At 38.2% G+C, this 25957-nt stretch overlaps 1 protein-coding gene across 1 annotated transcript; it reads left to right on the top strand.

Annotated features, from left to right (window-relative positions):
• The first annotated feature begins 1093 nt into the window (after positions 1-1093).
• Positions 1094-25957, top strand: GJA3 (gap junction protein alpha 3). The gene is made up of 3 exons (XM_072134270.1): positions 1094-1338; positions 19195-19243; positions 21037-25957. Exon 3 carries the CDS (start codon positions 21054-21056, stop codon positions 22317-22319), a length of 1266 nt encoding a protein of 421 aa, XP_071990371.1. The 5' UTR covers positions 1094-1338; positions 19195-19243; positions 21037-21053; the 3' UTR covers positions 22320-25957.

The following is a 25957-nucleotide window of genomic DNA, read 5'->3' as shown; positions in this document are numbered from 1 at the left end:
AAGGTGTCTGTAATGAAGCTTTATTTATAATCCTTGGTCCCATTACAGCAAAAAATGTTTAAACTCCAATTGTCACTTGGTCCAAAATTTTTTTGGTCTGGATCTACTATTATTAAATAAACAGTTTTGACTTACAAATTCAACTTAAGAACAAACCTCCGGACCCTATCTTTTACGTAACCCGGGGACTGCCTGTACATTCATTTGCATTGTGGTGCCCCATGACACATATGACAAGTGTAATAGACAGGATATGACTTACCGCTGAAGACGTAGCAGTAATTGTGTTTGTCAGCCAGTACAGGTCATTGTCCTCACTTACGTAGGATATTTCAATAGAATAAATTGAGTGACTAAAAATACACACATCACAGTACACTGCATTATCACTTTAGGTATACACAGGCAAATGCCTTATCAGATAATAGATTGATTATGTATTTGCCTTTATATAGAGCCAAGGTTTATCGGTGTGGAAAATATAGCCATATACAGGAAGTTACGTACAAGATAGGGTCCATATGATTGTTCTTAAGTTGAATTTGTATGTAAGTCGAAACTGTATATTTTATGATTGTAGTTCTAGTAGTTTTTTTTTGCCCCAGTGACAATTGGAATTTCAATTTTTTTTTTGTAATGGGACCAAGGTTTATCAATAAAGCCTCATTACAGACACCTTACAGCTGATCATTGCAATATAGGACTATTGTAAAGCATCCAGAAAGCTTCATCAGATGTCATAGGGGGCAGAGAAGTCCGTCTTTAACTACGGGTCGTCTGTAAGTCAAGTGTCTTTAAGTAGGGGACCGTAAAAATACAAAGAGTGCTCAATATTTAAAACCATAAATTCACAAAATTTCCACGACTGATACTGATACTGTACTATGGGGGTCACGAAAACTGTAAAATGACTTTTTTTGATGCCATAAGATTCTACTAAATTAAACTTCTAAAGGTCAACAATCATGTAACACCCTGACCTTTTTAGAGTAATCCGGGTCCCTCCCAATTTCTATGATGAAAAGTGAAGAGCAGGGCTGTGGGCTATCAGGGCGGCTTCCCCCCACCAGTGACAGGGACCACGGTTTAGGAGAGGTATGAAGGGCGTGGTCTAGCCCAGCCTAATGCTAACTTGTTGGGTTCAGCCATGCATGCTCACAGAATGTGACAGCAGAGATGGATGAAGAGGAGACCCTGGACTCTTTGGAACATTAAGACGCCCCTGTCACCTGCAAAAATAACTTTTCTACCGTTTGATTTTTCAACCTCGGCTGTTACCAAATGCCCAGAAAAGGAAATCTATGAGTAGAGCCGGCTGGTGGCGGTCAGGACTGTTTGGTAAGCTGCAGATGTGGTGTGCTGGGTGTTGGATAAGTGGGAGGAGGGCTGGATTTTTAAGATGACCTGAGAATCACACCACTGTGCCATACACACTTGTTCCCACATCACTAACACTCAGCTATATAGTAGTATATAGAATCCAAACTATACAAACCCCATCCTGTATCCTTCACACATTGCAAAAGGCTTGATGATCAATCTCATGCACTTTGATGCTGCTATCTATAAAGGTTGTATGACTGTGGACTGTGCAGGTCTGCGGCATGTGATGTAATTGTGCACTGGACTAGATTTCCAGCCTGTTCCATGGTCACATATCATTCTCTGCTGAATACATAGGAGGGGGCTGTGTACTGCTGCCAAAAGAGACAGGTTTTATTTTTTGTACAAGTTTGAAATAAACCCAGGTATTGAGCGTAGTAAACTATGTACACACTATGTATGCATTGTGCATGTATAATGTGTGGATGTATGAATGTTTAGTATGTTACTATGGATGTACATGAATTTTATTAGAGCCCAACACACATTCACATTCTGTTTACAATAATATATAGATATAATATAATATATCTAATATCTATCAAATAATCTTTTTAATATCTATCCATCTATTTATCTATCAAATAATCTATCTCATATTTATTTCATATCTCTATCTTCTATATACTTTTCTATCTATTTATCTATCTGCCTTATATATATCACATGTCCGTCTCATATCTCTAAATTCTATCTATCTATCATCTATATATCAGCATCGATCAACCAACTATCTTATATCTCTTTGATCTATGTGTCTATCTATCTATCTAATATCTATCTATCTAATATCTATCATCTATCTATCTATCTATCTATCTATCTATCTATCAATCTTCTATCTATCTATCTATCTATCTATCTGCTATCTCATATCTATCTATCTATCTCATATCTATCTATCTATCTATCTATCTATCTATCTATCTATCTATCTATCTAGCAGCTATGTTAGTTCTATCTGCCAATAATTCTATATCATATCCATCAATTTAACCATCAATATAAAATCTATTTATCCTATTTATCTATCAATACATCTTCTTCTCTCATATTATTATACGATATATTGATTGTAATTCTATCTAGTTAAAGTCAATTTAGTTATCTATTATATTATATATTATAATTTACATCTTTCTATCTATCTCATATCTATCTATCATATATCAATCTATCTTCTATCTATCTATCTATCTATCTATCTATCTCATACTCATGTAGCTCATATCTATCTCTCACTCTCTTCTATCTATGTATCTATCTCATCTCTGTCCGTCTTTCATCTATGTCTTTCACCTATCTATCTCATATCTATCATATTTGTAGGACATGGTGGCCTATTTGTCTGTTTTACAAAACGTAGTGGTTCCAATAAAAATCCTTGTGTTATGAGGTAAACAGTGAGTTGTTCAAATCCCTTCCTTCCCTAGAACACAAATAAAATGAAATAAACATCTGCAGGATTTAGCAGGTTACTGTTCACACCCTCCGACAATAGATTGCAATTATTTGGTTACTGATATTCTTGTAAGCCCCAACTTTGTGAGGTCATTATTTAATACACCGACAACCACTATCCCTGGGGGACACCCAAGTTACCTATAGATCTGGTAGAAATATATTACTTCATACTGAAGGGTTCATTAAAAAAAACTGCAAGAATTGACAGTCCAGATGAGTAATTCTGCTGCTATGTCTGATTTTGCCCCCCGCTGGCTGTAGGCATCCGTTGACCTGGCAGTATTTCCCCTGGTTCAGCACATCTAGACTTGCTGAGATAAGCATGTCCCAGGGTGGCACACAGACATGTAAAGCAGGGGGGATTTGCTACATACATTTGTTGTTGATGTAACGGCATTCATATACTTCATGGCCTCCTGTTGAATAGGAGACTTAACACGCCTGATTATTTATGTATTGCTGGGGGACAATAAGTTACAAACCTTTACTACTCGCCAGCTTGTTCACAATTGCGCGCTGGGTGCACGCTTACAGGATAATAATAATCTGTATTTATATGGCACCAACATATTCCGCCGCACATTACACATTATAGGGAGTATTTCAGACCAGATTAGACAAATGACAGTGGTCACTAAATCGAAATATCTATGAGAAGGAAAGGGGGACGCCAGAAGCCAAAACAATAATAATCTATATTTAGCACCATCAATTTCCATAGCGCTTGACAAAAATTATATCTCCTATGTGTAACTAATCCAGAGACAAAGATAAATATGTATAGAACTTGCAAGTATTTAAGTGTTATATAAGTGATGTAATAATAAACCATCAAAATTGTATAATATAAACATAGATGAATATTTGGATAAATATAATAATATTAGGTATGAACACTATAGCTATAAATGTAACACGTAAGCCCTAAATTCAATTAAAATGTGATTGGATGAAAAGAAAATTTATACTAATAAAGAACACATTCACTAAGGGTCGTGCGCCAGTTTTCTGTTGGGTTTTGCACGTTCTTTTAGGTGCAAACTGCTTGCACAGGTATTTAAGAAGTGTCCGCGCCACATTTGTGTCCCATATGACCATTTTGTGGGGCGGCTGCACTATGCTCCACACAACACAAATTTGGGGTTCTTCCGGTGCTCAGTCGGACCACGCACCAGATTTAACATGCAAAGTCTGACAGAAATGTGTTGCCCACCCCATGTTAAAGGTGCCCCAAAAAATGGTGTAGTGCACTCTGTCAGGGCAGTGCAGGGGGCGCCAGATTCATGAAGACCATGTGCCAGAAATCCTGAATCTGGCGCCCCCTGCACACTACACAGGAGAAGTGCATTTAGTGCAGTTTGCACTTTTGTTAGTAAATGTGCCCCGTTATAGTACTCACATGGTAATAGTGTGGTTAGATAACAATAGATATAAAATAAAACTAAAAGCTAAAAATGTATTTGCAGCGTGAGATTAAAATTATTAAGTGATTATTATTATTAAGTGATATTGTATATACTGTATTATACAGGACATATAATAATAATTATTGATGCGGGGATTAAATGACTTAAAATTAGCCATAGCTATAAATGTCGCATGTAAGCCCCAAATTCAATTAAAATGTGATTGAATGAAAAGAACATTTATAGCAATATAGGATACATTAGAGTAGTCATACGGTAATAGTGTGATAAAGAAAGCTAACAATTCAATTGCAGTGTGAGAGTAAAATAATTATTATTTTTAATATTCTTCTTATTATGTGATTTTGTATATACAGTATTATATTATTTTATAAATTATTGAGGTAGGAATTAACGGAATGGCTAAAAAAGCAGCTCAAAAATATATTATAATCTAAATATATCATGAAGTGTAAAGTCAATTCAGACCATTAAAGGTGTTTTACTTCGATAATTTGAATCTTTGTGAAAATGTTCAGCGTATTTCAAACCAGGACGGGATTCTTCACCAGGCCATAGATGTTTATATATATATATAAGTTGAGGAAAAGGCAGCACTCCGTGGTTGGTGTCAAATAAAGTGGGTGTCTTTATTCCATGTGTATATCACACAGCTCTGATTACTCTCTGTGATATAACGAGCCGTGCACCTGTGTGACCATGGTCAGATTTCTGTCTGCTGGATGTAGACGCAGAAGCTTCTATAGAAGGACAGCAAGCAGAGATCCAGAAAACCATAAGGCTACATTCACACTGCCGTATGGAGGACGTATATACGGCCGTCGTATATATGCACAGCGCCCAACGGGAGTGTATGGCACCGTACCGCTCCGTACCCCGGAAAAAGATAGGACATGTCCTATCTTTGTCCGTAGTACGGCTCCGTGCACCATATGTTCCTATGGAGAGAGCTGCGCTCACCTCCTCCTCCTCTCCCTGTGCGCTGCGGTTGCAGCAACTGCAGTGTGAATGTAGCCTAAGGAATTGATACAGAAAGTATATTGTAAAATTGTATAACTTTTTATCATAAAAACAATAACATTCATTTGCAGACCGCTTTAAGACTATGGTTCCAATACAGCGCCTCCAACTTGGACCTCAGGCTGTAGCATAGGGAACATCTAAAAAACAAATATGATTTACACATGAAGCACCTCCCTAGGTCATTTTTTCTACGTATACTCTGTATTATGTTTTATATTTTTAGTTACATTCATTCTGACTAGAATCTTTTTCCTGATAATAGCTACTAGTGTTTGTCTTCTCAGCCGCCATCACTTGTGCTATCATAACATCCTTAGTAAAACATAAAATGATGTGTCTCCCCTCCCTGATGTTTTTATGGTACATGGTGGGAATGGGGCAGCTGCCCACCCATGTTATGTATGCTTCACTTACCTCTACAGTAAAGGGACTCCAAGAGTCCACAGTATCTCTTTATTTCATCTTGTCATTGGCATATTGCTTAGAGACATCCCATAGGTAAGTCATGTATTTTATTATGTTAGACCCACTGTCTCTTAAAGGGAACCTATCACCAGGTTTTACCCCAGTAAACTACTAGCCCACTCGGGTAGGATATGAAATGCCTTTTCTAGAATTCCCTCTAGTATGTGAAATATCATTCATTTACCTTTAAAAAAAAATGCCCCAAAGTCGGGCAAATATGACACTTCTCTCATGATTTGCACAAGGGATGAGTCAAATTTCGTGGATGTAGGGGGAGTGTCAGTTCAGTAGCCCCTATCTTTTGTTCAATGGTACCTAGAAACAAGCTGCTGGTGTCATACTAAAGATAAAAGTTTTATCTTTCAGATCTCAGGCTTGTGGTTCTGTGAATTACAGTACCAAATATATAGAGACCGCAAAAGACATAGAAATACAAGCTGCAGATAGAGATCCAGTTCCCAGCTATATTTTAACTGCCTGTATGTCCAATTCTGTAGCTCACCGAACCGCAAACCTGTTGAGATCGGAAAGAGGATTCTTATCTTTTATATGACACCAGTAGCATGTTTCTAGGTGCATGTTAAAAGTAAAGATAGGGGCACTCTGGACACTGCCTACCACCACTAAACTTGACTCATCTCATGTGCAAATGAGGTGAGAAGAGTCATATTTGCCTGACTTTGGATGAGATTTTTTTTATAGGTAAAAAGAGGGGATTCTAGAAAGGATATTTCATCCCCTACCTGGAGGAAGGGGTGGTGGTAGTAGTTCAATGCGGTAGAACCTGGTGACAAATTTCCTTTTAAGTCAAAAAGGGATGATAAGGTGATAAAATTGTATGTTGTATAAAATTGTTTTCTATCTATCATGAATCTCTTTTATCTATCATATATCTTTCTCATATCTGTCTATTATCTATCTATTCATCCTTTTTCCTATCTAAATTCTTGGTTTATTTATCTAGCAGTTTATCTATAGTTATTTTTCTATCCATTGATCTTTGTTGATGGGCTGATCAGGTGCAATGGTGGAAAATATACATTACAGCGTAACTGAGCTGAAAAGGACCCATTTCTTACAATATGTACAATATGGTTATGTTGGCAGGCTGTGAGGCTATAAGGAAGATGAATATATATGGTAGTGGTATATTAATGTACTGTAGTGATAACACTGCTTAGAGAACTTTTTCAGACACCCATCATCTTATTCTTAACATAAAGTACATGCGTTGCTTGTCAGAACATGTTTGTTATGTTCTCTCCGTGTTTGAGTAGGTTTCCTCCCGGTCCTCCGGTTTCTTCCCACACTCCAAAACATACTGGTAGGTTGCTTAGATTGTGAGCCTCATGGGGACAGGGAGTGATTTGGCAAACTCTGTGCCGCACTGTGTACTCTCTGTACACTATATATATATAAAGAATTATTATTATTGTTGATATTTCTATTGAAAGGGAAATACTGTGATGGAAAACATAGTCAGTCCCTTTTAGATAATGAATAATAGGATCTACCATCAGATTGTTACAAACTTGGCAGATGAAATTGGAAATCTGATGTCTCTGACCAATTTATGATTTCCTAGTGTTGTGATGAAGGATGGTCTATGTGCTGCAACAACTTTTCCAGAATTAGTTGACCTGGTTCGTTCTACCCAAAGTTTCCTATATTCTGAATATGGAGCATTTGACTGATTATCCTGTACTCATCATGAAAGATCTGGCATAAAAACTAGGAAGACCTGGGCAGATGCCAGGATCTAGGCTGGTGGATGTATGGTAATGTCAGAGAGCATGCTCTACTATTATGCTATTGAACATTGGGAAGATGCAGGGCAAACTTTAACTTGAGATGTCACTGGCCTACAAAGTATTATACAGTGAGTCCAGGCTTTGCTGCTCATCACTGTGTCAGAAGCTGAAGTTAATTATTCCCATTTTGGCAAATTCATGTTATTGTTTGTATGATGAAAAAATTTTTAGAATTTTTTTAAAAATGTCTTCGTTTCGTTGTATTCCTATGCCAATAACGTTTTCATTCTTCGCCATACAGACGTTTGTGAGGTGAAATTCATTGCGGGTTGAGCTGAACCTTTCATTGCTAAAATCATGGCGAATTAATGACCTATTGATCACTTTTTATTCAAATTTTTAGGCATTGTGAAATTGCGAGTTTCGATTCAAACAATAGGTCGTTACAGGGTTCACTAGCAGCAGCTACTTTGATAGCCTGGACATAATGGGATGGGGTGATACCTAACATTTTTATAATTATGTTTGTTTATGTATTTTTATTTGCAATTTATTAACTTTATTTGTACTCTACTTGCTCCACTGCTGGTGTATTAGATGTTTCATCGGCTTATTCTATTTGATTTATTTTCTGCATTGGTTAGCTTATATATTTACATATGTCTTCTACGCATATTGACACTTGCCCGGCTTTTAATTTATTCAGGACACCCTCCCCACCCCACCCCAGGTGCAAGCTGCTGCTGGCTGGGCAAACGTAGATAGAGCACATGCCCCGCTCTCTCCAAGCATTGGCCCTCTGATGTCATTCTCCGGCCCGGAGCAGGGGGTGGTGTGAATAAATTAAAAGCTGGGGAAGCCGAGAGGCGCTTGGGTACCGTCGGCCTGATAGACTCCGGCTGTTTTACAAAGTTCCCATTTTATTAATAAAGATGCCCGAAAACTTGCTAAAATCGTTTCCCCCCTATCCACCAGACTGAACGAGCAGTCTAATTAGGACACTTTAGATGTGGAAGATGTCCTTTAACAGGCTTTCTCTGTCACTTCAGAAAACCTGTTAAATCATGCCTGAAAACCATGCCTGTCTTTTTCTGAAAAAAAGATAAGTTAGATGAAAGTTTACCTTTCTGTATGCAGAGCTGAGTCCCTAGTCCCGTGGGAGTGGCCAGTGAGGACTTATGGGGCAGACATGAGGTCCTGAAGGGTAAAGGGCAAGCGACTTTGGGGGGGGCGGGTTATATGGGGGACATGGGAGGTTTTGTTTTAATTTAAAATTGATGCATGACGGAGCGGTTTCCCCAAGGGTGGGGGGAAACCTCTCCTCACTGGCCACTCCCAGGGGACTAGCGACCCAGCTCTGTATACAGAAAGGTAAACTTTCATCTAACTTATATTTTTTTCAGAAAAAGACAGTTTTACTATGAAATCTCTTTTGCAATGTGCACGCTATTCTTAATGTAGGAGCCAGAAAAAGGGCTCCTGATGACAGTTTCCCTTTAAAAGGTATCATAATCTCACAAAGATTACTTTATTTGACCTGTCAAAAGCAACAGGAATTTCTTTAAACTCGCTAACATAGTACAAAACTTACATTGTCAGTAGTGATGTAATGATGGGTCAGTGTTATCAATATAGAGGTCATTGTACAGGGAGGGGAGGAGATAAGCTGTGACATCATCTATTGTCAGTAGTGATGTAATGATGGGTCAGTGTTATCAATATAGAGGTCATTGTACAGGGAGGGGAGGAGATAAGCTGTGACATCATCTATTGTCAGTGGTGATGTAATGATGGGTCAGTGTTATCTATATAGACGTCATTGTACAGGGGGGGGGGATACGCCGTGACATCATCTATTGTCAGTAGTGATGTAATGATGGGTCAGTGTTATATATATAAAGGTCATTGTACAGGGTGGGGGAGGAGATACGCAGTGACATCATCTATTGTCAGTAGTGATGTAATGATGGGTCAGTGTTATATATATACAGGTCATTGTACAGGAAGGGGAAGGAGATAAGCTGTGACATCATCTATTGTTAGTAGTGATGTAATGATGGGTCAATATTATCTATACAAAGGTCATTGTACAGGGTGGGAAAGGAGATAAGCTGTGACATCATCTATTGTCAGTAGTGATGTAATGATGGGTCAGTGTTATCTATATAGAGGTCATTGTACAGGAAGGAGGAAGAGATGAGCTGTGACATCATCTATTGTCAGTAGTGATGTAATGATGGGTCAATTTTATATATATAGAGGTCATTGTACAGGAAGGGGGAGGATATAAGCTGTGACATCATCTATTGTTAGTAGTGATGTAACGATGGGTCAATGTTATCTATATAGAGGTCATTGTACAGGAAGAAGGAAGAGATGAACTGTGATATCATCTATAGTCAGTAGTGATGTAATGATGGGTCAGTGTTATCTATATAGAGGTCATTGTACAGGAAGGAGGAAGAGATGAGCTGTGACATCATCTATTGTCAGTAGTGATGTAATGATGGGTCAATTTTATATATATAGAGGTCATTGTACAGGAAGGGGGAGGATATAAGCTGTGACATCATCTATTGTTAGTAGTGATGTAACGATGGGTCAATGTTATCTATATAGAGGTCATTGTACAGGAAGAAGGAAGAGATGAGCTGTGATATCATCTATAGTCAGTAGTAATGTAATGATGGGTCAGTGTTATCTATATAGAGGTCATTGTACAGGGAGGGAGAGGAAATAAGCTGTGACATCATCTATTGTCAGTAGTGATGTAATGATGGGTCAGTGTTATCTATATAGAGGTCATTGTACAGGAAAGAGGAAGAGATGAGCTGTGACATCATCTATTGTCAGTAGTGATGTAATGATGGGTCAGTTTTATATATATAGAGGTCATTGTACAGGAAGGGGGAGGATATAAGCTGTGACATCATCTATTGTTAGTAGTGATGTAACGATGGGTCAATGTTATCTATATAGAGGTCATTGTACAGGAAGAAGGAAGAGATGAGCTGTGATATCATTTATAGTCAGTAGTGATGTAATGATGGGTCAGTGTTATCTATATAGAGGTCATTGTACAGGAAGGAGGAGGAGATAAGCTGTGACATCATCTATAGTCAGTAGTGATGTAATGATGGGTCAGTGTTATCTATATAGAGGTCATTGTACAGGGAGGGAGAGGAAATAAGCTGTGACATCATCTATTGTCAGTAGTGATGTAATGATGGGTCAGTGTTATCTATATAGAGGTCATTGTACAGGAAAGAGGAAGAGATGAGCTGTGACATCATCTATTGTCAGTAGTGATGTAATGATGGGTCAGTTTTATATATATAGAGGTCATTGTACAGGAAGGGGGAGGATATAAGCTGTGACAGCATCTATTGTCAGTAGTGATGTAATGATGGGTCAGTGTTAACTACATAGAGGTCATTGTACAGGAAGGAGGAGGAGATAAGCTGTGACATCATCTATTGTCAGTAGTAATGTAATGATGGGTCAATGTTATCTATATAGAGGTCATTGTACAGGGAGGGAGAGGAAATAAGCTGTGACATCATCTATTGTCAGTAGTGATGTAATGATGGGTCACTGTTATCTATATAGAGGTCATTGTACAAGGAGGGGGAGGAGATAAGCTGTGACATCATCTATTGTCAGTAGTGATGTAATGATGGGTCAGTGTTATCTATATAGAAGTCATTGTACAGGGGGAGGAGATAAGCTGTGACATCATCTATAGTCAATAGTGATGTAATGATAGGTCAGTGTTATCTATTTAGAGGTCATTGTACATGGGGAGGAGATAAGCTGTGACATCATCTATTGTCAGTAGTGATGTAATGATGGGTCAGTGTTAACTATATCGAGGTTATTGTACAGGAAGGAGGAGGAGATAAGCTGTGACATCATCTATTGTCAGAAGTGATGTAATGATGGGTTAGTGTTATTTATATAGAGGTCATTGTGCAGGGAGGGGGAGGAGATAAGCTGTGACATCATGTTTTGGTAGGAGCGATATAATGATGGGTCAGTGTTATCTATATAGAGGTCATTGTACAAGAAGGAGGAGGAGATAAGCTGTGACATCATCTATTGTCAGAAGTGATGTAATGATGGGTTAGTGTTATTTATATAGAGGTCATTGTACAGAGGGGGGAGATAAGCTGTAACATCATCTACTGTCAGTAGTAATGTAATGATGGGTCAGTGTTATCTATATAGAGGTCATTGTACAGGGAGGGGGAGGAGATAAGCTGTGATATCATCTATTGTCAGTAGTGATGTAATGTTGGGTCAGTGTTATCTATATAGAGGTCATTGTACAGGGGGAGGAGATAAGCTGTGACATCATCTATTGTCAGTAGTGATGTAATGATGGGTCAGTGTTATCCATATAGATGTCATTGTACAGGGGGAGGAGATAGGCTGTGATATCATCTATTGTCAGTAGTGATGTAATGATGGCTCAGTGTTATCTTTATAGAGGTCATTGTACAGGGAGGGGGAGGAGATAAGCTGTGACATCATCTATTGTTAGTAGTGATGTAATGATGGGTCAATATTATCTATACAAAGGTCATTGTACAGGGTGGGAAAGGAGATAAGCTGTGACATCATCTATTGTCAGTAGTGATGTAATGATGGGTCAGTGTTATCTATATAGAGGTCATTGTACAGGAAGGAGGAAGAGATGAGCTGTGACATCATCTATTGTCAGTAGTGATGTAATGATGGGTCAATTTTATATATATAGAGGTCATTGTACAGGAAGGGGGAGGATATAAGCTGTGACATCATCTATTGTTAGTAGTGATGTAACGATGGGTCAATGTTATCTATATAGAGGTCATTGTACAGGAAGAAGGAAGAGATGAACTGTGATATCATCTATAGTCAGTAGTGATGTAATGATGGGTCAGTGTTATCTATATAGAGGTCATTGTACAGGAAGGAGGAAGAGATGAGCTGTGACATCATCTATTGTCAGTAGTGATGTAATGATGGGTCAATTTTATATATATAGAGGTCATTGTACAGGAAGGGGGAGGATATAAGCTGTGACATCATCTATTGTTAGTAGTGATGTAACGATGGGTCAATGTTATCTATATAGAGGTCATTGTACAGGAAGAAGGAAGAGATGAGCTGTGATATCATCTATAGTCAGTAGTAATGTAATGATGGGTCAGTGTTATCTATATAGAGGTCATTGTACAGGGAGGGAGAGGAAATAAGCTGTGACATCATCTATTGTCAGTAGTGATGTAATGATGGGTCAGTGTTATCTATATAGAGGTCATTGTACAGGAAAGAGGAAGAGATGAGCTGTGACATCATCTATTGTCAGTAGTGATGTAATGATGGGTCAGTTTTATATATATAGAGGTCATTGTACAGGAAGGGGGAGGATATAAGCTGTGACATCATCTATTGTTAGTAGTGATGTAACGATGGGTCAATGTTATCTATATAGAGGTCATTGTACAGGAAGAAGGAAGAGATGAGCTGTGATATCATTTATAGTCAGTAGTGATGTAATGATGGGTCAGTGTTATCTATATAGAGGTCATTGTACAGGAAGGAGGAGGAGATAAGCTGTGACATCATCTATAGTCAGTAGTGATGTAATGATGGGTCAGTGTTATCTATATAGAGGTCATTGTACAGGGAGGGAGAGGAAATAAGCTGTGACATCATCTATTGTCAGTAGTGATGTAATGATGGGTCAGTGTTATCTATATAGAGGTCATTGTACAGGAAAGAGGAAGAGATGAGCTGTGACATCATCTATTGTCAGTAGTGATGTAATGATGGGTCAGTTTTATATATATAGAGGTCATTGTACAGGAAGGGGGAGGATATAAGCTGTGACAGCATCTATTGTCAGTAGTGATGTAATGATGGGTCAGTGTTAACTACATAGAGGTCATTGTACAGGAAGGAGGAGGAGATAAGCTGTGACATCATCTATTGTCAGTAGTAATGTAATGATGGGTCAATGTTATCTATATAGAGGTCATTGTACAGGGAGGGAGAGGAAATAAGCTGTGACATCATCTATTGTCAGTAGTGATGTAATGATGGGTCACTGTTATCTATATAGAGGTCATTGTACAAGGAGGGGGAGGAGATAAGCTGTGACATCATCTATTGTCAGTAGTGATGTAATGATGGGTCAGTGTTATCTATATAGAAGTCATTGTACAGGGGGAGGAGATAAGCTGTGACATCATCTATAGTCAATAGTGATGTAATGATAGGTCAGTGTTATCTATTTAGAGGTCATTGTACATGGGGAGGAGATAAGCTGTGACATCATCTATTGTCAGTAGTGATGTAATGATGGGTCAGTGTTAACTATATCGAGGTTATTGTACAGGAAGGAGGAGGAGATAAGCTGTGACATCATCTATTGTCAGAAGTGATGTAATGATGGGTTAGTGTTATTTATATAGAGGTCATTGTGCAGGGAGGGGGAGGAGATAAGCTGTGACATCATGTTTTGGTAGGAGCGATATAATGATGGGTCAGTGTTATCTATATAGAGGTCATTGTACAAGAAGGAGGAGGAGATAAGCTGTGACATCATCTATTGTCAGAAGTGATGTAATGATGGGTTAGTGTTATTTATATAGAGGTCATTGTACAGAGGGGGGAGATAAGCTGTAACATCATCTACTGTCAGTAGTAATGTAATGATGGGTCAGTGTTATCTATATAGAGGTCATTGTACAGGGAGGGGGAGGAGATAAGCTGTGATATCATCTATTGTCAGTAGTGATGTAATGTTGGGTCAGTGTTATCTATATAGAGGTCATTGTACAGGGGGAGGAGATAAGCTGTGACATCATCTATTGTCAGTAGTGATGTAATGATGGGTCAGTGTTATCCATATAGATGTCATTGTACAGGGGGAGGAGATAGGCTGTGATATCATCTATTGTCAGTAGTGATGTAATGATGGCTCAGTGTTATCTTTATAGAGGTCATTGTACAGGGAGGGGGAGGAGATAAGCTGTGACATCATCTATTGTCAGTAGTGATGTAATGATGGGTCAGTGTTATGTATATAGTGGTCATTGTACAGGAAGGGAGAGGAGATTAGCTGTGACATCATCTATAGTCTGTAGTGATGTAATGATGGGTCAGTGATATCTATATAGAGGTCATTGTACAGGGAGGGGGAGGAGATAAGCTGTGACATCATCTATTGTCAGTAGTGATGTAATGATAAGTCAGTGTTATCAATTTAGAGGTCATTGTACAGGGAGGGGGAGGAGATAAGCTGTGACATCATCTATTGTCAGTAGTGATGTAATGATGGGTCAGTGTTATCTATATAGAGGTCATTGTACAGGGAGGGGGAGGAGATAAGCTGTGACATCATCTATTGTCAGTAGTGATGTAATGATGGGTCAGTGTTATCTATATAGAGGTCATTGTACAGGGAGGGGGAGGAGATAAGCTGTGACATCATCTATTGTCAGTAGTGATGTAATGATGGGTCAGTGTTATCTATATAGAGGTCATTGTACAGGGAGGAGATAAGCTGTGACATCATCTATTGTCAGTAGTGATGTAATGATGGGTCAGTGCTATCTATATAGAGGTCATTGTACATGGAGGGGGAGGATATAAGCTGTGACATCATCTATTGTCAGTAGTGATGTAATGATGGGTCAGTGTTATCTATATAGAGGTCATTGTACAGGAGGGGGAGGAGATAAGCTGTGACATCATCTATTGTCAGGAGTGATGTAATGATGGGTCAGTGTTATCTATATAGAGGTCATTGTACAGGGAGGAGGAGATAAGCTGTGACATCATCTATTGTCAGCAGTGATGTAATGATGGGTCATTGATATCTATACAGAGGTCTTTGTAAGGTGGTTGAATGTTATCTATATAGAGGTCATTGTACAAGGAGGGTGGGTCAGTGTTATTTATTTAAAGGTTATTGTACAGGGGGATGTGATAAGCTGTGACATCATCTATTGTCAGTAGTGATGTAATGGTGGGTCAGTATATAGAGGTCATTGTACATTGTACTCCATATAGAGATCATTGTACATGGAGGGGGAGGAGATAAGCTATCTGTTGTGAACCATATAATGGAAGAATATGTCCAAATGTTGAAATTGGCATGTTTTTTGCCATTATACCAATCATAAAGATTTGAATTAAAAGTGCTAAAAAAATTCAAACAGTTCCCAAAATTTTGGCAATGAAAATGGTAGCTTGTGCCACAGAAAGTTATGATTTGTTATCTATGTGATCGTACTGACACAAAGAATAAAGGTGATGTGTCATTTGGAGAGCACATTGAAAACTATAGACACAAACCCAGTAAAAAAACTAAGTAACGTGTTGTCAATTGTATAGAAAATGTTTTCATTTTTTCGATGGAATTGCATGGAATATTAACAACATGCAACATAACTCTAAGTCATGGTGCCGTTAAGGATGTATGAAGAGGGCTCACAAGTCAGCTTCATTCATACCAGGTATCTGCAGCAATATGGAGCATACACCCACAGTTCGTGCTGGGACCAATCGCAGGTGTTAAACAATTAAATGTCATTGTCATTCGGCAATATCTGTAACGATCTTCCAGTGACAGGCCAATGCAGAACTGCAGCAAAGAACCCTAGATGGTTTAAAAATACAGTAAACATATTTTTTAAAGTTTTCAAAAAATTTAAATAAAAAAAGCAACAAATTTTACTCACCTCATCTTCTCTAGATCAGAAATAAGAATAAACAAATGAAATCATAAACATGTTAGATATATCTGCATCCCAAAATACCCTGTCTTTTAATATTTAGTGGATACGGAAATTATTTTGGCCCCTTCAAGTTTGTTGTTTTATTGCAGCCAATTGGTAATTGCTTAATGTACACTCTGCACCCCATCTTGACCGAACAAAACAGAAATGTTGATATTTTTGCTCATTTAACAAGAAAAACTGAAATATTACACGGTCATAGATATTCAGACCCTTTGCTGTGACACTCATGTTTAACTCACATGCTGTCCATTTCCTTCTTATCCTCCTTGAGATAGTTCTATTTCTTCATTGAAGTCCAGCTTTGTTTAATTAAACTGATTGGACTTGATTCGGAAAGGCACACACCTGTCTATATAAGACCTCTCAGTTCACATTGCATCTTAGAGTACATGACAATCATGAGGTCTAAGGAACTGCCCAAGAAGCTCAGAGACAGAATTGTGGCAAGCCACAGATCTGGCAAAGGTTACAAAAGGATTTTTGCAGTGCTTAAAGTTACATAAAGCACAGTGGCCTAATAATTAAATGAAAGAAGTTTGGAATGACCACAACTGTTTCTTGACCTGGATGTCCAGCCAAACTAAGAAATTGTAGGAGAAGAGCCTTGGTAATGAAGAGGTAATGAAGAACCCCAAGATCACTGTTGCTGACATCCAAAGATGCAGTAGGGAGATGGAAGAAAGTTCTACAATCACTGCAGCCTCCAGCAGTCAGAGTTTTATGGCAGAGTGTGCCGACAGAAGCCTCTCCTCAGTGCAAGACATAGGAAAGCCGCATCCCATTTGTAAAGAAACACCTGAAGGACTCCCAGACTATGCGAAATAAGATTCTCTGGTCTGATGAGACAAAGATTGAACTTTTTGGTGTTAATTCTAACAGGTATGTGTGGAGAAAACCAAGCACTCCTCATCACCTGCCAAATACAATCCCAACAGTGACACAAGGTGGTGGCAGCATCATGCTGTGGGGGGAGGGACAGGACGACTGGTTGCAATTGAAGAAAAGATGAATGTGGCCAAGTACAGAGATATACTGGATGACACCTCTTCCAGAGCTCTGGACCTCAGACTGGGCCGAAGGTTCACCTTCCAACAAGACAATGGCCCTAAGCACACAGCTAAAATAACAAAGCAGAGGCTTCAGAACATCTCTGTGACCATTCCTGACTGACTCAGCCAGACCTAAACCCAATAAGTATATATAAGTTGTTTTAAACACAGGTAGTAGAGTGACAAATAAAAGGATTGTGGAACCGAGTACAGTATATGACTTAATATCTAATACATGTGGTCAAATAATAATTCCCTCATAGGTGCTTGTGCCTTATTATGGAAAATAAATTTGAGAGATTCTCTCTACCATTACCAAAACTTGTTTGAAAGAAACCACTTGAAAGGGTTTTACATTAGTTGTCCATGTGCCTTAATAATTGCTAAATTATTCAACTATTCAGTGATTTAGCAGTTCTGCTACTTACTTTAGTGCTTTCTGAAAATTCTCTATGGATATTTGTTTACATGTCTGAGCACTGTTGAATAGGAGGAGCTGCAGCAGGAGATGATGACTCATCCAGCTCTCCACCCTCCCCTCTCCTTGGGTCTGTAAGTGAGACGGACTGTGAGAGAAAGGGGCACAATGGGTGACACCAATATAACGGACTGAAGGAGTGAGAAACAGGAGGTTGTGCATACATGCAAAGGACAGCATGGTGACAGCAGGGAAAGGATGACGCTGTAAAAGGAGGCAATTACACAGGTATATATACTTGCAGAGACATGTCTAATGGAAGACATTTATTGAAAAGTGCCCAACACCTTTAAGAAACCCCCTATAACAGTGGTGGCGAACCTATGGCACAGGTGCCAGAGGCGGCACTCGGAGCCCTTTCTGTGGGCATCCAGGCCATCGCCCCAGCACAGAATTCACCAGACAGGACTCAAAGGATCTTGCTGCAGTTCCAAGCAACTTAAAAGATGCTGCTCTCAGTCACTTTGATACTTCCTTCGCTACTTGGGACTGTAGGAAGAGCGAGAATGAGTAGACAGGGACAAATTATCTATAGAGAACCCCCTGCTGGCCCCACGATTCTCTGTGTACAGAGGGACACTAGAAAGAAGCTAAAATGATGCAAATTTTCCATCTTTCTACTGTGTTGCTGTCCTCAGGAGGCCAATATGATTGAAAGTTGTTGAAGAACAGGGAGCAATTACTGCTTTAATTTTTGGTTGGCAATTACCGATAAATAAGGGGGGTTTTGGGCACTCGGCCGCTAAAAGGTTCGCCATCACTGCCCTATAACATAACCCATACACCTACCCCTCAGTCTTTTATCAATTATGGAAGAAATTAAAGAAGTCACAGACACATGAAATGGCATCACAAATTAATGAATGATCCCTTCAATTTTTCCTATTCCAGTTAGCTATGAAAATTAGGATCCAGTGAGAAATACATTTTAGTTTTTAATAATCTTTCTTTAATTTCAAACAAAAAAGTTCTTCTCTAAAAGGAATACATCCCATAATTATCAGTTCATTAGAATTTGAAGATTGTTTCTTAGGTAAAATTGTGTAGATGTGATTTAAAAATGCTTATTCAAAAAGTCATTTAATTAAAAAGATTGTAAAAGTTTATTTCACAATTTTCAAAACTATGAAAAATAAGTTAAAATCACTTTGATTAGCTTTAAGGGATAAACCAAAAGTCATGTGTTTATTTCCTGATCTTTTTGTGTTTGATGTAGTTTGTAGAATACGGATGAATTTTATAGATTTTGAACAGTTACAATTTATTATACTTATTGTATATTAAAAGCAAAGCTAACCTCAGATTTGGGTATTTTGTACCTTTGCCTACTACAACAACACTTTCTTGTTTCTTACCCAGGAGCAGAAATCTATTAGGTGGTTGGCCTCCATGCCTCATGCATGACAAGGTATGTGCATTGTTGTATACTTCTAGCACTGCCTCGTAGCTATTTTACTGTAGGTTGTCCAATACTATGAGTGTTAATATAAGGGTGCACATGTTTGTATAAATCCATTTCAATCCACTCTTTGTTATGAAAAGACAAGACAGGGGCACGTTATGGTGTTTGTTGTATGACCTTGTTCGATTATTGAGGGTATACTTAAGAGAACATACTCACCTGGTAGAGGTGGGGGATGCACATTGAAGAATAACATGATTCCTGCAGTGTCCATCCCAGGGCTGGTGGAAAGATAGGATTACGATAAGGTATTAGTTGAGTAAAAACCCGGGTTGTACTAGGGGAGAGGGAGGTAAAGATGAGTCGTGGGCTGTGGCTTCCTCTATTTATTTCTTCAATGTACTTACACAAATGGATGCAACAGATGTTTATACAAGTTGTGGCATCATCAACAGTGTATCTTGCTGGAGATGTTATATTTAGTACAGACCTCTGTTGTATCTGTCTTATTGACCTGACAAAGACCCTGACCCAGCATCGAAATATATTGCCTTAAGAACTTTGAAAAAGCAAAGACCCCCACCACCACCACATTCCCCATTACCAGTGTGACTCATCGGTAACTTCCTCTCTGGAGGCACTACTTGCACAACTGTGCTTTTTACTCAACTAATACCTCATGTCAATCCACTAATATTTTATTCTAGTGGTTGATTAATTAAACAGGGGAAATATTTAATAGGGTATAGATTTATTTTTGGCATCTTTGTGAACCCAATAATCTTCATTTATAGATATAAATCTGATATGTCATTTACTAGGTATCAAATGATAAGTGGTGATAAAATTACCCATTTCGCTAAATAGGTGATTTTATCATATGTTTACCTTTGCCATAATCAGGAAAGAAATAAATACCAATATAGTATAGAGTTAGGGGATATGGGCAGCAAAGGCAATGTACATAGGCTTATCCCCACTCAAGATACCATATAACACATATTTAGTAACATGAATAAATTGAAAAAGAATATGAACTATATGAAACAATATAGTCTTTATTAGTACATATACAAAGATATAAAAGTGGCACAACAATGGAATATATTAAAAACAAGGAAGCCATGCATGTAAACATGGAATAGATAGTGTAAGACAAGTGTAAATCAGAGGTAGAAAGGTAATAGAGACATCGGCTGACAGACAAGTATTAGTAAATAGCACAGACTACTCGTGCAACAACGCAGAATTCAAGTCTAAGCCATAGTTACCATACCACGAATATGAACATGCACTGCCCGACCCCGACAGATGTTTCGCATAAGGCATAAGGCAAAACCAAGAGAACAATACAGTACAGAGGTACAATTTAAGAGGCTAGTAAGAACAGTAGCCTTATAAAATATCAGAATTCCAGTCCAAAATGTGATTGAACTGGTTCCCTGATATGCATATTTTAACAGGGGAGAAATGGGAGAAATAGGAGTCCCTTTTAGCTAGTTAACCCTCTTCAGTCTAGTACATAGTCAAGAAGAGACATACGGGTTAGGTGGAAATCAATTAAGAAGCCAAGAGTGGAATAAGGCAGAGATCAGACTAGTGTATGACAGAATGCAAGTACAAAATAACAGTCAGCAGCTCATCTTTTGCCATACTTTATGGGCAGAGGATGATGCTGAAAACAGAACATCATATATGTTACAGTAGTAGACCTCCATAGAAAATGTTTTTGATTCATTAATATACCTTTACTTCATTCACCTTTCTAAAAGTTTTCCTCCTAAATGTTTATTTTACAGGTTAGAAATCAGAAACAATGGGTGACTGGAGTTTCCTGGGAAGACTATTAGAAAATGCGCAAGAACACTCTACTGTCATTGGAAAGGTCTGGTTGACTGTGTTGTTTATCTTCCGGATCCTCGTACTGGGAGCAGCAGCAGAAGAAGTGTGGGGGGATGAGCAGTCTGATTTTACTTGTAACACCCAGCAACCAGGTTGTGAGAATGTCTGCTATGACAAAGCCTTTCCAATTTCCCATATTAGATTCTGGGTGCTCCAAATTATCTTTGTGTCCACCCCTACACTCATTTACCTGGGCCATGTCTTGCACATTGTGCGGATGGAAGAAAAGAAAAAAGAAAAAGAAGAGGAGCTAAAGAAGTGCATTAAAGGTATTGATGAGAGAGAACGTCTCCTCAGGAAGGGAGTTGAGAAGAAGGTAAAACCTCCTATTAGAGATGAAAGGGGAAAAATCAGAATAGGAGGGGCCCTTCTCCGCACCTATGTCTTTAATATTATTTTCAAGACTTTGTTTGAGATTGGCTTTATTGTAGGACAGTACTTCCTGTATGGTTTTGAGCTAAAGCCTCTTTATCGTTGCAATCGGTGGCCTTGCCCCAACACTGTGGACTGCTTCATTTCTAGGCCAACAGAAAAGACCATTTTCATCATATTTATGCTTGTAGTGGCTTGCGTGTCTCTTTTGCTGAACATGTTAGAGATATATCACTTGGGGTGGAAGAAACTCAAGCAAGGTATGACTAACCGATATGTTCCTGACCCTGCTTGCAATAAAGCAGATCTTCCTAGTCCACTCTCACGAACTGCCCCTTCAAGTATGGCTTTCCCACCATATTACACCAATGCAGCTGCTGCGCCTCCTACTGTGCAACATGTTTATGCTAGATCTCCACTTTCTGATTTCAAAATGGCGTCACTTGCAGAAGAAGCTATCGACCCATCATTTTTCAGTGGCAACCTTGACCACCATACGTTAGCCACTGAGGAGAACTGGGCCAACCTGACAGTGGAACAGGAAAGGAAACATGGATCAAGCAGCACCAGTGCATGCAGCGCAACTACTTCTGCTCCAAGCAGTGTAAGAAATGACGGAGGTAGTGATGAGGTTGTGGCTCCAATGGTTGAAGGAAGTATAAGTAATGCCAGGTCAGAAGGAGATGATAGACCAGCCACTACCACTGTAGAGATGCACCAGCCTCCAGTTTTGATAGACACGAGAAGGCTCAGTAGGGCTAGCAAGTCCAGCAGTAGCAGAGCTAGGTCAGATGATTTAGCAGTGTAGAAATAAAATTAGAAACAAGCAAAGAGCCTATGATATCAGCAACAGAATATGCTGGGTAAATATTCAAAAAGAAAAAAAAGCTATCTTTTATTTGTTAATCTCTTTAGTGGTAGTGGTGTCTGCTGTAGTCACATCTGTCACTGAATGAGAATTAACAAATCCGAACATAAATAAAATGAAGGAAACTTTTTACACCAAACTGCAAGTTTACTGTTATTGCACACTGTGAGTTGTAGATAGCACTTTGTCATTTGTGGATGAAATATTTGTTTAAAGCTTCAAAAAATACAATAAACCAAGTTCAAAAATATTTAGGCTTTCAAAAACTTAAGTACTAAAGGTGGATAACTGGTGACTAAATCCTAAAATTGATTTGTACTACAGGGGATCCGATTAGGTCCTTTGTTGTTCCATTATTATATACTACTTTTATACTTATTTTTATTTAATTTTGGTATTTTAACATCATAACTGGAGTATTCTGTAATTTTACTGCAATGTATGTGCACACAAGACAGTGGCCAACATATTGGTAAAGCTTCTAACACATTAGATTGAGACATTATGGGATCCACAAGAATTATTTAAAGGGCAGCTTTCAAATTTAGTAATTCAAAAAGAATGCTAAGTCCAGATTGGCTGCAAAGTTAAAGGAAATCTACCATTTGTTTTCATGCATTGTGAACTAAATGTACCTTGAGAATGCTGTAGCTACACCTATGAAGAAACATATCTTGTTTAATCCCTGCGCTGATTTGTTTTGCTGAAAAAACAATTATAAAATTGTGATAATGAGGCTCTGTCGCTCCTGTGGCTGCCTCAGTGCTTCTCCTCTTACCCTAATTTTGCACTGCACCAGAGAATGATGTAATCATTGTGTTGTTCCTGACAGGTAGAAGTAATCAATCGCTGCACCGTCCCCCAGCAGCTGTATATGAGTCACCCAGCTCAGGTTGATTAGTCCTGTCTGGACAGTTCAGGAATCTTTGTGTAATGTGTTTATGAATGGCAGTCAGTATGCTACAGCATTCTCAAGGTATGTTTGTTTGCATGCATAGTAGATTTCCTTTAATAACAGTTAGATACAGCAAAAGTTACAATGGTGAGGTAACCTCTTCAGCATGGCCCTACATATGATCCTAAAATATAAAAATGATATATGAGGCAGTTACAGATTGCCAAATATGAAAGTAGAAATCAACAACCAATTACTACCAAACCAGAACCAGTAACTTGCAATATTTTAAATGAGGAAGTTTCATCTGCAACCCTATTGAACGTTATCAACCCACACAACAACATCATATCACATTGTTTCATTGTCTCTCTGCTCTTACAATATAGAATCCTAAACTGTGATATTGGTGAAACCTTGTCTTAAAACCAGATTTGTCCTTCTTAATCCTACCGATGTGCAATCTTGGGCCAGAAACAATGGACCTGTGATCCATTGTTTGTGGCTTGTTTGTCATCTGCGTTTCAGGACCACTGACCAGGCCTCAAACTTGGGCTGTGTGTCATCCATTGAATCAATGACCAGCACACAGTCAAATTCAATGTTTGTCCATTCATACAGATTTCACTTTTACAGATTATTAATAAGTGGGGTTTAAGGTTCTGCAAAAAAATCTGGAACTGCAACAACAAGATGTTTTCTGCTAAAACCAATATGTGTCTTGCTCAACCAAATTGATCAAATATCTGGAAATGATTTAGTATACTATTTAATCGGTTAAATGAAGCCTAATTTAATGTACAAGATTGCAAAATAAAAATGATATATTTTTGTAAGCACAGTTTAGAGTATATATTATTCAGTTATGTACTGTATTTTTATGGTTTTTTTTGGAAAGCAGCACAACATGTCACATTTCAGGGAGATTCTCTTAGAACTGGAGTATCGTTACATATCAGTTGAATTTGTAATTTCTTTTACCACCTTATGTCTAAGGCTTTGCCCTCGATATTGCTAGTGGTAAAACAGCAGACAGTGCTCAGTTTTTCAATAAGAGATCACGGACTGATCATTTTGCCAGAGCCGGGACTCCAAGCATCATATTTATAGACAATACAAGGAGTCTCTACTCCCCTGCAGAACACTAGCTCCGTACTAAAAACATGATTGCATTGCGGCGCTTTTGGTTTTGCGGCAGCACCTTGAAGCATATATAACTATGATGTTGGAGTCCTGTCTCTGGCACTGCTTGGTACATTAAATCGTGTGTTCCGACCCTTAGCTTGGATTGTGTCTTATGTTGCATACAATATTAGGGTCCAAAAATAATTTTCTCAAAAACAAACTGCAGGAACTTCACATTTATGGTATTACTCTTATAGTGATATGTACAATGGAGCATTATAAATACAGTTTATGCAATGGTGGACTAACCCTAGAAAATCAATTTTATAGACAACTTAGAACATTTCCATTAATATTGAAAATTGTTTGTCTTATGTACACCACTGTGTTATGTTTCTAAACCTGAATTGCACAGAACATTAATATGGCCTAGACGTGTTTATATATAACCGAAATAAAAACTTTCTTCATGACATATAAACATTTTTGGAAACATCCTTAGCCTGGAAATCTGAGCGAAAATTAAATTACTTATATTTTTAACACTAACTTTTTTAATTATAGAAAAACCACTGGAAATTTGAAAATCTACCCATGTGTTCTATTTTAGTGTCATTGTTGTCAGATTGAATGTATGCAGCCAGATCAATGTTCAAAGACAACATGTTTACATACAAGATATGCACATCCTAAAATGTTTTATTTTATCTTTTGTTTTATTTTTAAGATTTGTTATTGCTCACTGTATACAAAAGTATACATTTAATCTGTATGGACAATTTGTTTTCCTGTTTCGTTGATAATTTATTACTATTACCATTATCTTTCACATACCCCTCCAAATTGATGCTTTTCAGAAGGGGGTGCAATGGTTTACATTTAAGAAGTTAAAAGGTCAAAATAAATTAAAAAAATAATTTTCATTATTGTATGTTCAATTATGTTAATTAAGAAAGAAAACCTAATCCAAATTATAGTGTTGTCACATCACAAAATATAGTCCATCTGCTGGGGGTCCAACACGTATGATGTGTAACAAATATCTCCAGCTCATTGAATCCCCTGCTAGACAATATCTTGAGCCTTTTGAGCAAGGGCTTCCCTGCTGCAATGCTGCAAGAGTAGAACAATGCACTGCCAAAAATCGTGGTCCATCTCCAGATATACAATAAAAAGCCTTTATTAAAAAATCACCAAGATCCAAAGTCACAATAGTGATTGGTTACCAAAGGTCAATGTGTTTACGGCATAGTATGTGCCCTAAGTCATAATTAAGGGTACAAAGTGTGCCTGAAAGGCATCAAACTTTGGTAACCATTATGCTGTGACTTTGGACCTTGGTCATTTTATCACTAGGGGCTTTTTACCGTATATTTGGTGCTGGACCAAAGTTTTTGCCAACCCCTGAGAATCTCTTGAATGCATTGGTAGCAGTATTCATTCATCTTTGGTTAAATGTTACATGACCTACTGCATGTTCTTACTACTCAGCTTTACAGGAGGTTGCAGGATTGGCCTTTCAAGTCAATGGCCAACAAGAAGGCCTCACCTATTAAGC

Source organism: Engystomops pustulosus, chromosome 2, assembly GCF_040894005.1.
Source record: "Engystomops pustulosus chromosome 2, aEngPut4.maternal, whole genome shotgun sequence".
Lineage (NCBI taxonomy): Eukaryota > Metazoa > Chordata > Amphibia > Anura > Leptodactylidae > Engystomops > Engystomops pustulosus.
Note: the sequence above shows the minus strand (reverse complement) of the source record. Positions and strands in the feature narration are given on the sequence as shown.